The sequence below is a fragment of the Saccopteryx leptura genome, chromosome 1 (genome assembly GCF_036850995.1).
Source record: "Saccopteryx leptura isolate mSacLep1 chromosome 1, mSacLep1_pri_phased_curated, whole genome shotgun sequence".
NCBI lineage: Eukaryota > Metazoa > Chordata > Mammalia > Chiroptera > Emballonuridae > Saccopteryx > Saccopteryx leptura.
Genome location: NC_089503.1, coordinates 161,676,987 through 161,694,928, shown reverse-complemented (window position 1 = coordinate 161,694,928; position 17,942 = coordinate 161,676,987). Strand labels below are relative to the sequence as shown.

Below are 17,942 nucleotides of genomic sequence, written 5' to 3'. Positions count from 1 at the left end.
TAGGGAACTCCAGCAACCATCTAACTGTTTCTGTTACCTACTACCCTCTCCAGTTCCTGCTGCCTCAGCTACCTGCTTAGAGGATCTGCTGGTGTCCCAAGCTCAAGGACACTAGTCTCTGTCCTTGGGAGTGGTTTGTTTCTGCTCTGGAAGCGAATCTTTAAGAGAAATCCACCTACCACTCCAGGATGACATCACGACAGCCTCTCTCATAGATGTAGTTTATCCATGAAGGGGTGCTACTGTCCTAAGTCTCCAAGTTCAGGTCTTTATCCCCAGGCCTGAACCTCTAAAGCTGAGGCTATAATTCTGAGTGAGCATCAATCACAACACAGGACTGAGGAATCTGTTAGAGCCTCCTCAAACACAAGCTGGGACATCCTTTAACTCTGCCCTTCATAAATACAGTCAGACTCGGGAAGGACAGGGCATGCAAACTCCAGAATTCATCTTTGCATTTTCTGTCCTCAAAACAAGATTGGCTTTAGTGAAGGTTTTTAGTGCAACTCTATAACAGGCAGAGAAGAGGCTTGAACTTAAGACCTGAAACCAGGAAACTCCTAGAAGAAAATACAGGCAGTAAGCTCTTTGACGGCAAGCAGTCTTGGTGATGATTTTTTTGATTTTGCACCAAAAGCAAAGGCAACAAAAGCTAAGATAAACAAGTGGGACCACATCAAACTAAAAAGTTTCTGCACAGCAAAGGAAACCATTCACAGAATGAAAAGGCAACTTAACAAGTGGGAGAAAATAGTGACAAACCATATATCTGATAAAGTGTGGATGTCAAAAATATATAGATTCATATAACTCAATATAAAAAAATTGGTGAATAGACATTTATCCAAAAAAGACATACAGATAGCCAACAGGTGCATGAAAAGGTGCTCAACATCACTACTCTCAGGGAAATGCAAATCAAAATCACAATGAGAATGGCTGTTAGCAAAACAAAACAAAACAAAAAAAAACCTCCACAAAATACATTAAGTGTTGGTGAGGATGTGGAGAAAAGGGAACCCCTAGGCACTGTTGAAGGGAAGATAAATTGGGGAAGCCACTGCAGAAAACAGTATAAAGTTTTCTCAAAAAGTAAAAACAGAACTATCATGTTGTAAGGTCATTGAATAATGGGGGATGGTCACGTGGGAAACCCAGACCCGCGAACTTTGGGTAGGACCACCCACAACCAAGCACGCCAAAAGAAGCTTGGCAGGAGCCCTTTGGAAAAAAGCGACTGTCTGTCAGCCAGTGAGATTTCACTAAGTCATATTAGCCCGACTTCCCTAGAGGACCCCTTTAAATATCTCCCACGTGGTTTAATCCTTGCGACTTCCCTGGCCTCCATCTTTCCTCGGGGCCAGGGAACCTTGCCGGATGGGATGTGCTCTGTACTCAATAAAGCCTTTTGTTATTCCACACTTGGTGCTCTGGCCCCTTCCTTCCTTCTCGGCGGGGAAAAATACCTTACACATGTGACCCAGCAATTCCACACCTGGATGAAATAAAAATAGTAACTTGAAAAGACATAAGCACCCCCTGTTCACTGCAGCATTATCAGAGCAGTCAAGATATGGAAGCAGCCTACGTGCCCCTCGACGCAGAAAAGGATACAGAAAAGGTGACACATATACCCTTCCCTTTCACCCTCATCTCTCTCAGAAATGAAGCCTTTCCAAGACTGTTACCTTGTGTCCCTCATGTTTTTGAGTCCCTCTCCTATTGTCAAAGTTTCCTTCTACCAGAAGTCTTTTTCGAAATTTCCATCCATAATGCAGATTTTCTCTTTCTGGACACATTTTAGTTTGTGGATAAAGAAGGGCCACATGCTTAACCTGACAAGCTCAGGGAAAGCCTGCATGGTGTCCTTATATACTCACGGACCTAAAGTAAACACATAGGATGGTCTGAAATGGAAACATTTTTACTGAAAGTGGTTTATGGTGGGTAGTCACGTCCTAGGGAGTTAGTCTCTATCGAACTAAGGTCAATGCTTGCTTTGAAGCCTGTCTTTTGCCTTTTGTATCTAAAATAATGTACTTGATAACATGCCTTTGAAATGTAGGGGTAATCTTTTTTCTGCCCCTCTCAGGGTAGGCATCCCACCAAACTAGGAACCAACAAACCCCTTCATTGTTATCATGTTAATTAGCTTACCTATCTTATGCCTCCGTATGTAAAAGAAGTTTCAGTGTATGCATTTTACCTTTTATCCAATCCCAGAGATTCCCCCCACCTTGCTTTGCTTTCTCCTGCCTCCCTAATCTAGCACCAATCAATTTCATGTAACCCCTTGACGTCTTCCCCTTTGATTCTAATGTATAAAATAAGTGGTAAAACTGCCATTTTTTGGAGCATTTTCTCAATCTGTTGAGACTCTGCTTCCCAGCAATTGTCGACAGTTTGGCTTTCTGCTTACAGGAAGGTGTGGGTTTCATCTGGACCCTTTGTGTTGCTCTGTGCATTGTCCTGGAATCACAGCCACAGTTCCATCCCCTTTCTCATCTGCTTGGGAACTGAACACAGGCTGGAGCCCCAGGATGGGGCTCATCCCTGCCATCTTCCTCCCCATTGCACTTAGAAAGTCATTGCAGCCTACTCTGCCAGCTCCTTTCCCGGTCCCAGCCAGAGACTGTAACCAAGAGACTGAAATTTTATTTCTATTATGTTGGAGATTGCTTATTGCTTTGCTGTATAACTGACTATAGGGCTGGACAAAATATCAGAACCCAGACAGTTCTCCTGCGCATGGTCAAGAATTAAGGCTTTCTGGCCCTGGCCGGTTGGCTCAGCGGTGGAGCGTCGGTCTGGCGTGCGGGGGACCTGGGTTCGATTCCCGGCCAGGGCACATAGGAGAGGCGCCCATTTGCTTCTCCACCCCCCCCCTCCTTCCTCTCTGTCTCTCTCTTCCCCTCCCGCAGCCGGGGCTCCATTGGAGCGGGGATGGCCCGGGCGCTGGGGATGGCTCCTTGGCCTCTGCCCCAGGCGGTGGAGCAATGCCCCAGAGGGGCAGAGCGTCACCCCCTGGTGGACAGAGCATCGCCCCTGGTGGGCGTGCCGGGTGGATCCCGGTCGGGCGCATGCGGGAGTCTGTCTGGCTGTCTCTCCCCGTTTCCAGCTTCAGAAAGGTGCAAGAAAAAGGGGGGAAAAAAAAAAAAAGAATTAAGGCTTTCTGGCCCTCTGCCATGTGGTTCAGACACTACAGTTCACTTAACCTGACACCCACTTCCAGCTCTCAGGCCTTACCAGCTGCCAAGGCAGAGATGTTCCTGGCTTCCCTTCCATCCCTGATTAGCCAGGTGAGTTCTGCACCTGAACAGACGTCTCTTGTCTGGGAGAGAGGTAAATATAATTTGGTGGAAACTTTCATTTCCACATCAAAGTTCTATATGGAGATCACACTGCCCCTCCCCCTTTTCTGTCCCCATTGGAGCATGAACATGACATCCGGAACTGGACAGTCACTTTCAACTTTGAGGTAAAGGGCAGGAATTGTAAACACATTCTTCCTGACACTGTAGAGCTATTGGACCAATGCCAACAGTTGCCTGCCTCTTATCTACTTCCTACATAGAAAAAATGAACCCCTCTTTGTGTAAGCCAATGACAAAAAAAATTGTGGCCTAACCTGTGGTGGCGCAGTGGATAAAGCATCTACCTGGGAATGCTGAGGTTGCCGGTTCGAAACCCTGGGCTTGCCTGGTCAAGGCACATATGGGAGTTGATGCTTCTAGCTCCTCCCCCTTCTGTCTCTTTCTCCCTCTCTGTCTCTCTCCTTCTCTCTCTCCTCTCTAAAAATGAATAAAAAAAATTTTTTTTTAAATTGTGATCTTCAAACTATTTTGTCACTATACCTACAGAATATTTCTGTGTAAATAATTAAATAGGATGTCATTTCTGGTCATTGTAATGGTGTGGTCTAAAAATAGTTATAGCCCTCTGTTAAATGTATGCAATGGGTTGTAAACACCTCCGCAGTTTGATACTCACATCAGCCATTCTTAGTATTGATAATGAGCTCTTTATTAGTTGAAAATTTCGTATCATTCCATTTTTTCTTGATTATTCTTTTCTCCAAAGAACTGAATATTCTACTCTATATGTTTGTGCTTGAAAGAAATGTATTGCATATTCCTGCATAACCTTAACCCTTTGAGTAGTGAGTTTTCTTTCATGCTTGCTGTCCCCCAGGAATGAGTATTTTTCAAAAAATGAAATTAGTTCCAGTTACAGTTTTATTAATTTAAAATCATGTTTGTTTGATAACCAATTTATGGAAACAAGAAGAACATACACGTGCCTTTTTTAATGTTGCCTTACCCATGTACGATGGTACTCTGGATGGTCAGGAGGCACGAGGACTTACATGAATGTCTGTACTACTCAAAGGGGTAAGCATCAAAAATATGTATTCAGATTAAAATATTTATATTTTCTATGACAATAATGCTCTATTAGCTTAATATTTTACTAAATTATTTTGTTTTAATATTTGATTAAACAAATTTTTAATTTGATTAATAAGCCCCTAACACAAAATATAAAATTTTATTTAGAGCATATCTCACAATGAGATAAAGGACATTTTTTCAATTCTTTTAAAATTAATTCATTGTCTACAAATAAACATTACTTCTGGAATGACACAGATTGATATCAATATCTCCTAGTTATATCAACACTGAGAAAATTGTTCACATCAATAACAGGAGTAGCAGGAGTTCTGTTATGACCATCTTGAAAATGATGTACCTAAATTCTATGAACACCTTCAGCATGCTCTGTGCATCAGGCCTTCTTCAGCTGCCTGCCCCACACAGCCACCTGGCCACCTCACCCAGCATTTTCCCAGAGCCACACGAGCCTAGGGTGACCTAGGAATGAGAAGAGGTCCAGTAGGTACTGCTCATACCATGGCTGCTGGAAGCCAGGGGTTTGAGGTGTCCTGCCCCCAACCCCATCTGGAGGATGTGGTTGATCCACCATACCAGCCGCTGGGGGGGTGGGGGTCGGGTCAGAGGGTGGGAGCGCCTAACAATTCTGGTGGCCATCGCTGCCCATTTGTATCTGTTGGCAGATGCACACACACACACACAAATAAAAAATATGCATATACACACACACACACACATATACGCACACATATACATGCATATATATGCACACTATACCCATATATGTATATATACACACTCAGCATATATGCTGTATATGTATATGTATACTATAATCAGTTGAGAAATGTCAAAAGCCAAATGTTACATATTCAGCCAATTCTGAGATGAAAGCTGATTCTGACCATCATAGAATAAACTTCTGAAGGATTCCCAAATACAACACTCAAATGTTTGTGTTATTAAAAAATATAATTGCCTGACCAGGCAGTGGCATGGTGGATAGACCATCGAACTGGGATGCAGAGGACCCAGGTTCAAATCCCCGAGGTTGCCAGCTTGAGCGTGGGCTCATTCAGCTTGAGCATGGGCTCACCAGCCTGAGTGCAGGGTCTCTGGCTTGAGTGTGTGATCACAGACATGACCCCATGGTTGCTGGCTTGAGCCCAAAGGTCCCTGGCTTCAGCAAAGGGTCACTTGATTTGCTGGAGTCCCCCGGTCAAGGCACATATGAGAAAGCAATCAATGAACAACAAAGGAGCCACAACGAAGACTTGATGCTTCTCTTCTCTCCCTTCCTGTCTGTCCCTATCTGTCACATACACACACACACACAAAAACTGTATTATTCATTTGAAGTGTTAAAAATGCTCTTGAAAACTGCAGAAATGATTGTGAACACAGTATCCAATGTGTGGGGACCACACATGCAATGTATGAACAGGTTTTGGGATGTCAGAGTAGCAACACATATTCGGGCGTGTCTGGAGCTTAGATCTGACTCAGAAAGGTACGGAGTTTGCAGGAGACCTTTGGTCCATTTCCACTGGTGCCTGAGCTTAGGAAACACATTCATATTATTTTCCTTTGGAGGGCTGAGCCCAGCATGCAGCCTCCTTCCCTGGTGGTGATCCCTATCAGACAGGCCCATAGACATTCTAGGACCACTGTATAGAGTCCAGGGCTGAGTGAGCAGGAGTTGCCAATGGGACTGGCTTGAGAAAGCGTTGTAGTGTCAATCAAAACAGAAATCACTTATAATGTTGAAGTGGTTGAGAAAATGCATACACAGCATTTAAGAACTGACAAGCTGACAATATTGAGTCTTCCTATCCATGAACATGGTGTCTTTCATTTAGCTCTTTGATTTCTTTCATCAGAGTTTTGGTTTTTTTTCTCATAAAAAACCCCAAACTTCCATGTTTTTTGTTAAATTTATACCTAAGTTTTCATTTTCAGGGGTGCTAATATAAATGATACTGTGTTTTTAACTTCAAATGCCACTTGTCCACTGCTGGTATATGGGAAAGTGATTGACTTTTGCAAATTAACCTGTATCCTACAAACTTGCTATAATCACTTAATTGTTTTAGGAGTATTTTTCTTCAATTCTTTTGGATTTTCTACACAGATGACAATGTGTAAGAATCTTTTATTTCTTATTACAAATCTGTACATCTTTTATTTCCTTTTCTTATCTTATTGCATTAGCTAGACTAATGTAAATGGTGTTATATTTTTATTTCACATCTCATTTTTTTTTTTGTATACAGAAAAGCAACTAAGTTTTCTTGCTCAGCCTGATTATGGTTTCATCAATGTTTCTTCTCTTTCCACACAGCCAGATATTGGTTTTATCATTATTTTTTTCCTGTTTTCAATTTCAGTGATTTCTGCTCTAATGTTTATAATAATTATTTATTTTAATTATAAATACAGATTAAAGTAATATGTTGTCTAAATTTAAAACATAAAACATTTATAATGTCTTAATAAATTTGTAAGAAACATAGAATGCTTCAGTCTACTTAAGAGTTTAATCTCAAAGATGGTATGATGTAAAATGCATAAATAATGAACAAAATTCTTAGTAACTTGTAAAAATGTACTTTATTTCATGCAAAGCTACATAATTTTCTGTATTTTAACAGCTAGCCAAATAAGCACTTCAAAAATTCATTACATCACAATAAATTAAAATAGTACAGAGCAAATCCAAGTCCATGAGTTGGTCAAAACTAAACTGAGAGAACCTTATGCATAGATAAGGCTAATTTACTTAATATCTTTTTCCAAATACATATTTGAAAATGTAATGAGAATCTTCAGAGAAAAGTTAAATCTACAACCCACTGATCAAATAGAAAAACATGTCAGTATATTATATGTAGTAATGGTTGATTAAAGATAAATTTGGCATTATGAATCAAAAATGAACGTAATATTTTAAAAAAGTATGATCAGATACATATTTGAAAAGTCTTACTCTTTATTTCACCTAATCCACTGAATTAGATAATTAGTACATACTTTATTAATGCAATACAGAAATTAGGCTTTTGGTATACTTTGCTTGGGTATTCCTATATATAAAAAGATACTGAAGAGATGTAGGAATATTTCAAATTCACACTGGACTACTGAAGTTTAGAGTATTGCCCTAAGGAAATAGGTTCTGGGCAGAATTTATTTGAGAAATATTTTTAAACTACTTAAAAGCAATACTATAATTAGTTATTTACAAAAACATTTTATAAAAATTAAATACCAGGAAGTAACAACATCAATATCTGAACTCTTTTTCAATGCCATAATTTATAAATATATATTAGTTTACAGTAATTTAAAAGACAGGTCTACATGTTCTTTACCTTCTAACACGAGAAAAACTCTTCAAGTTTGTTTTCAAAATATGGACAAAAATCCATTGGATTGCTTTTAAAAAATAAAATCTAGTCTCTCCCCTACAACTTGATGTACTAAGTAGGGAAGATGCTAGCCTGCATTCTTTTGAGAAATGCAGCTCTAACCAATTAGGTTGAAATGATTTACATCAATAATATCAATTCAAAATGGTATTTTATAGTCAGATTAATAAATTTTGACTTTACCCTACATGTCTGCCATAGTAAGCTACTCTTCCTTCCTTCCTTTTTTTTTTACCAAGCACAGAAAAATCTTTTTGCAAAAATAATATAAAATCAAGATAACAACAAAGAAAAGATTTTAAGAGGAAAAAAGTTAATTCTCCCCAGGAAGTGTAAAAACAAATGTCTTTTAGGGTATCAATAAGAAGAGGAACATGTCATTCTTACTTTAGCAAAACAAAATCACAACAAAGTTTCCATCAACCTCAATGGCCAAGTCTTTTAGGAAATGAGGCTGAGAATGAAAGGAATTAGAGGGGAGGGAGTGATCCCTTTGCAGTGGGATGCAGGATGAGCAGGGCTAGTGCCTGCTCTGTTGGGGATGGCTCACAGGGCCTGGCCCCCAGGAACTAGGACAAGAGTGTGACACTGCCTGGTCTTCCAGCTCTCTGTGCAGGAAAAAGTCACTGAGTTGGAAAGAAGTACCCTATACAGAGAGAATTCATATTTTAGAAGTCCCCCTCTAACCCTCTTAAACTGTTTCAACCTCTCCTAATGAAAATTTTAACAATGATTTGTGAATTCCTTTTCATAAAAAGAGGCATTAAGGTTTTTAATGTTTTGTTTTTTAATAATCACTGCTTTTGGAAATCTATTTTTATGCAAGAACATTACACTGAGAATGATTCATTTTACTGAAGTGCCTTCCTTAGTGACCTACAAGACAACACAAGGAGCTGACATATGTCACGTGTCCATTCAGATGTTGCTTAGTTGCCTAGCAAAGTCTGTTTTACTACTTTAGGTGCAATACTGCCATTCAAGTGGTGGGATTTGTAGTTAGAACTAGTTCCTTCTGCGTGTACTGAGCCTCAAAAACAGCTGTGCACACAAAACACAGAAGAATCTGTCAACACTTTAAAAGTCGGCTCTACAGAGAGACCTCAGAAAGGAAAGAGGGTATAAGCAGAATGAGAAAGCGAAGAAGAAAAGAGAGAGACAAGCCTCTAAATCCATTTACTTCTTACTATTTAGAATGTAATACAATATGACCCAATACACTTTGGAGACTCAAGTACATTAAGATTTTTCAGGGATAAGTTTTACCTCTTAGTGTAAATACATTTATCCTTGTGATTCTTAGGCTGGTCTATTCAAATCACAAGAATAAAAGTCACATAACTAAACAGTGTGAATTATAATCACGCAGAGTTTTTTTCCTTTAAAATGGTAACCAACACACAATCAAGAACATTCCTTAAACCTACTAAAGATATAAAAAAGTGAGGTTTGCTACTGTACATAAATAAAATTCCTTCATTAATATGCTCAGATAAGCTTCAGAAAACACACATGGCCTTTCCCATCCACATTTAACTTCATTTGGGGACATAAAAGGCAACATTTAAGAACTGATAATCTATTCAAATAGTAGATTCCAAAAAACGAATCACTTGGCAGAGTCTTTTTTGAAGGCTTGGATTGTCCAATTCTCTGATCTGTTTTCTATAAATAAAGAACCATTGTAGCCCTGGCCAGCTTGCTCAGTGGTAGAATGTTGGCCCAGCATGTGGGTGTCCGGGGTTCAATTCCTGGTTGGGGCACACAGGAGAAGTGCCCATCTGCTTCTCCACCCCTCCCCCTCTCCTTTCTCTCTATCTGTCTCTTTTCCTCCTGCAACCAAGGCTCCCTTGGAGCAAAGTTGGCCTGGGCGCTGAGGATGGTTCCATGGCCTCTGCCTCAGGCGCTAGAATGGCTCTGGTTGCAATGGAGCAACACCCCAGATGGGCAGAGCATCACCCCCTAGTGGGCCTGCCAGGTGGAGCCCGATCAGGTGCATGCGAGAGTCTGTCTCTCTGCCTCCTTGCTTCTCACTTCAGTAAAATACAAAAAAATAAAGACAAAACAAAAAAGAACCACTGATGTTTTGATTTAGCTCTTGTGAAATGAGGGCCTCTTGTGTGATGAAATTATTTCAAAGCCCTTGTATTCATTTGGCAAGAGAACAAATTCTAATAATTAGGCTTATCCCTTATTTTATTTTAATAACAATTTTGACAAAAATGCTCTATTGATAATAGATTATATTAATGGAGTAACAAAATTAGCAACTTACAAATGATTCATGAAATTAGTAGGTCATTACTTTCTGCAATGATAATTTGTATTATTGGTTTACTGAATATCCTTAACTAGCAATTAGTTAGAAAAATAACATATAAAATTTAATCAGGTATCTATTATTATATAAGAAAGACATCAAAAGGTAATTGACAGAAGTAACTTCAAAAAATGTACTTTGCACGTGAAGTATTAATTTGGTAGCAATGTTTTATAATAGATGTCATTTTAATAAGATTCTCAAAAAAGAAATCTCTTGTACCTATTACATTTTTTTTAATACAAGGTGACTTAATAAATATTAACTTAGTTTCCCAGCACTAAACTCCCAGTCACCAGAGATTAAATCTTTACCTTTTGAACTTAAATTTACCTACCCAGGTAACCTTCCTAAATGATCTTAGTATACAAATCCTGCAAGATAAATTCTGCTTAAAAAGTTAAGTACCCTAGATTAGTGGTCCCCAACCTTTTTTGGGCCACGGACTGGTTTAATGTCAGAAAATATTTTCACGAACTGGCCTTTAGGGTGGGACGGATAAATGTATCACGTGACTGAGACAAGCGTCAAGAGTGAGTCTTAGACGAATGTAACAGAGGGAATCTGGTCATTTTTTAAAAATAAAACATCTCTCAGACTTAAATATAAGTAAAACAGAAATAATGTAAGTTATTTATGCTTTCTCTGCGGACCGGTACCAAATGGCCCACGGACCGGTACCGGTCCGTGGCCTAGGGGTTGGGACCACTGCTCTAGGTCACTTAACCAAATTTATTTGGGAAATAACAGAAGTCATAAAGGGAGCTACCATTTGTAAAGTATAATACTTTGATTATCATAATCATAAAAAAAGTTTAATAACAAAGGAAAGTAGTACATTCCCTTAATACTTTCCTATCAGTTTATCTTAGGACATTATAAGTTACAACAGTAAGCAGATAATTTCTTTTCTTTTTATGCTTCAGCTTCTATAACAGCATCTGAGTTTTATTATAAAACTCAATGAGAAACATTATATTTATGAAAAATATTCCCAGAAACCCAAAGACTAAATAATGAAACAATACTATTTTCACAGAATTTTTGGTGAATCTTCCCAACAGAAATCTTTTTGCTTTGGGGACTTAAAAAAGTTTTCTGTATTAATAAGAAACTGATCCCCTTTGTGGGTGATTACTTCTCCATCCAATGTCAAAGTACCATTAGGAAAAACAGGACAGCTAAAAACTGATTGTTTTCTTTTTAACTCCAATATATAAACCTCAACTCAACAACCTCACAATAGCTTTGTGAGGTAGATCAGTAGGTAAATAGCAAGTACTATCTTCATTTTGCAAATGAAGAAATTGAGGCACTGAAAGGTTACATGTTTTGCCCAAGGTATTCAATGGTCAACCATAAAATTACGAACAGTATTAAATTATCTCTGCTCCTGGCCTATTGCTCTCGAACCACACTTCACAATAAAAGGCTGTGTGTGTGTGATCTCAGATGGACACTCTATATGACCTTTGATTGAGAGTAAAATCTATCCATTGATAATTATTTTAAAGGAGAGCTAATCTCAAAAACTCATAAAAATTGAAGAAAATTAGATAAATGCAATAATATACTACTCCTTTTGGTATCTGCATAGACCTGTGTCTTTTTTAAATTCACATAACACTAAGTAAATAGGAAAATAAAAATTGAAAATTATGATTCAGAGAAAGATTACAAATCATATATTCATATTGTTAGAGTGACTATATAATTAATCTGCAAACTGGAATACTTAAGAGTAAAAGTGAGCACTATTAAAAATTACACAGAGTAACAGATTTTTAACTGAGACTGTCATGGTCAAGCTAAAGTATAGTCACCATTGGGTGAATCCATCGTTTGGATCCTCTAGGATTTGTAAACATTTCAGGAACATAAAAAACGCTCTGCAAGTATGTTTTGCTCAACTATATTCCATGTGTGATGTATGATTTAAAATATAATACCTAACCCTGACTTAAACACAAAGGTTTAAAGAATCAAAAATAAACAGCATGTTTAACTAATAAGTTTTTACATATTTCTACTCTAATGTAAACAGGATACCTCATTTTATTCAACCTTACTTTATTGCACCCACAGATCTTACTTTTTTTACAAATGAAGGGAATGCCCTCCACTAGCCAAAACAGCATGACCCACTTAATTGTGAGACTCACTTTATTGCTGTGGTCTGGAACTGAGCCCACCATATCTTGAAGGTATGCCTGCAGTTTTCTCTTTCCTATCAACCACAACTTAAGTGTTAGTACTAACAAAAAATAGATTCACTTTTTAACCATTGAATAACCAGATTTTTTTTTCAAAAAGCATAAACAGGCACCTTTAAAAGTTAGAGAATTTTATGGGATTCTTTGGTTATGAAAAAAACAACAATACTATTTACCATTAATGTATAGGATTCTCCTTAAATGGAATAATCAAAACTTAAATCAACAAGCTCAATGGTAAAGGTGACTGACCACTTCTCTCTGAAATGAAAACTGTTTACAAAGCAATACCAAAAGCATCAACAATTTCCAGTTACTACCAAAGACTGACAGATTACATATCATCTGATGACAGCACACATACTAAAGATATTAACACTATCAGCTGAAGTATAATGTTAATTGCACATGCAAAAACCTCACTAATATGCATAGAGAGTTGATAAGGAGCTTTTTACATTCAGTTATGGCTGATAAGTAAGCCTTGTTCTAAGACATGGGTTTTGTAAATATGGTTATTATTTATGGTCTCCAATTCTTTGGGAAATACAAGATTAACATATTCTTTAGAAACAGCAAAAATATAAATCTAAACAACGTCGTATAACGTTATTTAGTTTGACGTATACGGCTTCCTTGGAGCTTTAAATCAACTTTCATGGGGAAAAAAAACCTGAAACAAATTGAACTACATGTTCTCAATATACTGATCTTAATCATGAATGAAGTCCCTCCTCTGTAACTGTCCTCCTAAGGCAGACAATTCAGGAATGATATGCAATGACCTCTATTAGGAAAGATCATACTCTATTCAGTGAAGAATGAACTGCTATTACTAAGATGTGATTAATTTTCAGTGTCTTCTTTATCCTGACCCTTTTCACTGAGAATACAGTGTAAATTCTAGGGTAACAGATATTCATAAAGACTGAACAGATATGTTGATTTTTGCCAGTCATTCTATAAATTCTTTCAGATTTTAAACATCGTCAAATATTCTGCTGCGAGACATCGAGAGGTATCGTCCACCAGGCTGATACCTGAAAGGTGGATAAAGAAATGATCTGAGGCATCAAAAATAGCAGAGGAGAGAAAAACAAGGACACATTAAAAGGAAGTGGCTACACAATTTGTAAGCACTATAATATCTATTCAGGAGCTGGAGATAAAAACCTATTTTCTAAGGATATTACCCAAAGGGATTTACTCAATTATAAACCCGCCAACAACTGTTCAGAGTCCCAAATAAGATCAGAGATGTAAAAGGAAGGGGCAGAGAGATGTTAAACACATCATGAAATGTAAAAGACTTAACAACCACTCTTAATTGTTGAATAGAATAGAATATTTTTTGTTATTTATAGGCAGGCAATAGTATAGCAATATCTTCATGCATGTATTTTGTTTCTGTATAATTATTTTCACATAGCATCATGGGTAAAAGCACAGACTCTATAGCCAGAGTTCTGGGATTTGAGTATCTGACTTTGCCCTTTACAAGCTGTGTGACTCTGGGTCAGTTATCGAGCCTCTCTGAATTCAAATCTAATTGGATTTACAATGATAGAATACAATATCATGTGCAAGTGCTTAAAATAGTGTCTGATATCCATCATAGCTAGTTGGCCATTGTTAAATATGATAAATTTCATAAATGAGACTGTTCGAAATAGACACTCTTAAGATTCTTACTATCAATTTCAATTCTTGTTTATTTATAATGCCAATAGTGGTTTGTTAAGATTTCAGTTACCACCATGCTATAATTTTAAAAACCAGAAAAGCATTAGAAGGTATAAAAAGGCATCAAAGGTTGCTTAATACGCTTTTTATCGGTAGTCAAGATGAGAATTTTCCTTATGTTTATTTATCTCTTGAGTCAGCATGTCATTAAAATTTTAGAAGAATGCTGGAGCCAACATGATGCAGCTGGAACTCACCTTCCTGATTCAGATTCAAGGGAATCATCGGTAAATGCTTCCGCATTGAAGTCCAAGGGTTCTGCGTCTTGTAGGAGTTCTATTCGGTCCCTTTCAGTCCTGTTATTAGCCCTCGTGTATTTGGATGCTGCTGCAAAAGAAGAAAAACAACAGGGTGACTTTTCTATTGTCTTTTTGGGCCAGTCTGTGAACTCACAGAAAGGAAAGTCAAGACTACAGTGGATCTGAATTTTGATGGCGACAATATTAAAATAACTATGTGGTTCCTTACAATCAGATTAAAATGATAAAGAGTATGATAGAAAGTAACAAGAAAAAGTTTTCCCTTGTAACAAGTCTAATATCAAAAGCAGCTATAGTGCAAAGACTGAATTACTATGAATCAGAGTTAATATTTAACTTTGGTATCATAATAAAATTATTCACAATCAAATCAGGTTTCAGATAGTTTTACAATGAATCCAGGGGCTGCTACATCTCATTTCTTGGCTAAGATTTTCTTTAAGGTGTACTCAACTCTAGCACTTTAAGAAAGGCCTGAACTATATAATTTTATTAACCAATGTCACCCCAAAAATTCATTAAAAAACGAAGGAAAGAAAAAAAAAAAGAAAGGAAAAGGCCTAAATCCTTTTCCCAAAAGGCAAGAGTTTAGGGCACCAATGTCCAACAGAAATAAAATGCGAGTCCTCTACTTTTAATTATTCTAGTAGCTACATTAAAAAAGTAAAAAAGAACAGGTAAAATTAATTTTAATGTATTTACTTTAACTCACTATATCCAAAATATTATCATTTCAACATGGAGACCAGCCACACTGCAAATGCTCAACAGCCACACATGGCTAATGGGTCACCGTGGTCAGCACAGACCAGGAGCACTAACTCTCCCTACCCTGCACGGATGGGGTTTCCTTCATGAACCATCTACATTTTGTTTTGAGCAGTCCAATTGCTTCAAAATAACTTTATGATAGAGTTCCTTTGGAAACTTAGGGCATACCAATTCTAACCTATCTTACATTTCTGCCATCTTGGACGGCCTCTTCATCTTTCTCCCATTCACTCAGCAAATACTGGTTGCTTACCACATGCCTGGTTCTAACTCATCACACTCAGGCTTTGTGTTTCCTCTTCTCTTAACCATTCTCTCAAACTCTTGGATCCTTCCACTGCTAACTCCTACTCCATGGTAAGCAGGCTTCCCAACCTTTCAGTAAAATACTCCATTTCCTAGCTTTAACTAAACTTTACCTCTTCCCTTTTTCTTCTCCCCTAAGTATCATTCAAATCCATCCTGCCCTCTTCATCTCCAGAACCACTGTTTATTTTAGGTTCTCATCAATTTTTTTAGCAAGAGAGGAGAGAGAGAGACAGGCAGACAGACAGGAAGGGAGAGAGATGAGAAGCATCAATTCATAGTTTTGGCACCTTAGTAGCTCACTGATTGATTTCTCATATGTGCCTTAACCTGGAGGGGCTCCAGACAAGCCAGTGATCCCTTGCTCAAGCCAGTGACCTTAGGGCTCAAGCCAGAGACCATGGTGTCATGTCTACGATCCCATGCTCAAGCTGGCAACTCAGTGCTCAAACCAGATGAGCCTGTGCTCAAGCCAATGACCTCAGGGTTTTGAATCTGAGTCGTCAGTGTCCCAGGATGATGCTCTATATGTCACCCACCTGGTCAGGCATATCCTCATCATTTTTTTTACATCATTTCTTGACTGCATTACCAAAACAGACATTAAATTGGTCTCTGTGTCTTACTTTCCTGAAAATCATGCTTTGTATGGCTGTCAAAATCTTTCTAGATAAAAAAATCTCAGTACATTTCTTTCCAGATTGAAATCTTATCTTTGGAATAAATCCCAAACTGTGCACAATAATATCTGTTTCCCAACTATCTTTGTAGCTTCCCCTCATATCCCGTTCCCCATACTTTAGACTCTAATCAGAGAAAAACTTGAATTTCCCAAGGTTCTCTCCTGTTACTCATTATTTCTTCTGCTTAAAACACCTTCACCTGGCTAAGTATTAGTCATTCCTAAATACTCAGTTAAGTTTTCTTTATCACAGAAATCCTTTCCCAATAAAGAACCCTTTCCATTCTCTAAGCCGAGTTCCCTCAGCATCAGGGGTGCATTCCTGCATCTCCCCTAAAGACAGACAACCTCTGCTTCTACTCAATATTGGGTTTGGCACAAATCATATTTTAAGGATGTGGGAAAGTTTCTTAACCCACTGACTAATGTCTCCTGCCTAGTATCAATCCCTCACTAAATTATGAGCACCTCAAGGATGGACATTTATGTTCTCTATATCCCTATATTCCTAAAAAAGTACCTGACATACATGGGTTGGTCAATAAATTATTATAAAATTATTATAAATTGCTCATATTTAGCTATTAGAAATTTGCTGGTATGAGCAAAGGAAGGTTTAGAATTTAACAATGTCAACAGTATTTTTTAAAAATTGTTTAGCTTATCTTCCCCAAGGAGGGGGGGGGGGTAAAAGCTAAAGCATGGAAAAAAAAACCCAAAAGACAAAAACTAAAGCATGGTAGCTTCAGGGCATTTTCTATAAGCAGACACATATAACTCTTCTAGCATGAAATCAATATTTAATCCATTTTCTTTCCCTGTGATTTTAGTCTACTATAATATTCAACCCTTAAAGCATTTCTAAAGTACTTACTAGGCTCAAATCTACTTATAGAAAAGTAAAGAAAAACACCTAGGTAAATAATAAAAATCAATATCTGCCTAGAATATGCCTGGGATAAGTACTATTACTTAGAGTAGAACAATTACAACTGTTCATCTATATTCCAGATGTCTCCTTTTCCTACAGATGCATATTTGAGTTTCCCTCCCTCCAATACGCTAAGGGACAGAAAAGTAAACTCAATGCAGAACCACATTCCTGAATGGGTCTCCTAATCCTCAGTCTCTATGCAAGCAAGCGTAAGAAAAAATTACTAAACCACTTACATCGGTTTGTACTAATATCTGAAAAATTGGACTCTTTTGAATCAATATGAACATTTCTGTTTCTAGTGGAATCGTCTCTATTGTGTCCATAACGTTCTTTCCATTCCTAGGAAATAAACACAGGTGAATATATATAACAAAAGAGCCCACAGGCAAAAAACAATTTATTAGTGTCAACAAATTATCTACACAGAGTAATATAATTTACTTATTTTTCATCAGAAATTAATATAACTAGTACGGTGCCTTTACAAATCATAGGTCAGTAATTTTCCTTATCTCTACATGACTTTAATAGTTTCCAAACTTAACTTTTAAGAATGAAGACATTTCTAGACATATTTGCTAACTCTGATTATACTATTATTCAATTTTTCTATCTAAAATGTCAAAATATTACAACTACAATAAACTTACCTTGACAATGTAGAAGTTATGAAAACTTACAATAATTAATGAGATGCTAACAAAATTTTCTTCCACTCAAATTAACTACAAATTTTGAGACCTCTAAACTCATGTTTGATACCAAAATTAAAGTTGTATACAAAGATAAATAGATAATGACTCACATGGCATTGTGTGTAGTCTTAACATCACTAAAACCATATTAACTAGGATTCTACTCATTAAAATCTTAAAGCTATAAGGAACA

At 37.4% G+C, this 17,942-nt stretch overlaps 1 protein-coding gene across 3 annotated transcripts in view; it reads right to left on the bottom strand.

The window, feature by feature from the left end:
• Positions 1-7,353: 7,353 nt before the first annotated feature.
• The window catches only part of LMBRD2 (LMBR1 domain containing 2), a 50,210-nt gene continuing 39,621 nt past the window's right edge, over positions 7,354-17,942 (bottom strand). For 2 of the 3 annotated variants that reach the window (XM_066378995.1, XM_066379013.1), the window contains 3 exons: positions 17,288-17,393; positions 14,296-14,425; positions 7,354-13,395 (listed from right to left, as the gene is read on the bottom strand). In XM_066378995.1, coding sequence (XP_066235092.1) covers positions 13,335-13,395; positions 14,296-14,425; positions 17,288-17,393 — 297 coding nt within the window. In that variant the 3' untranslated portion in view covers positions 7,354-13,334. The remainder of the gene's footprint in view (positions 13,396-14,295; positions 14,426-17,287; positions 17,394-17,942) is intronic. The other variant, XM_066379003.1, reaches the window with a different exon arrangement.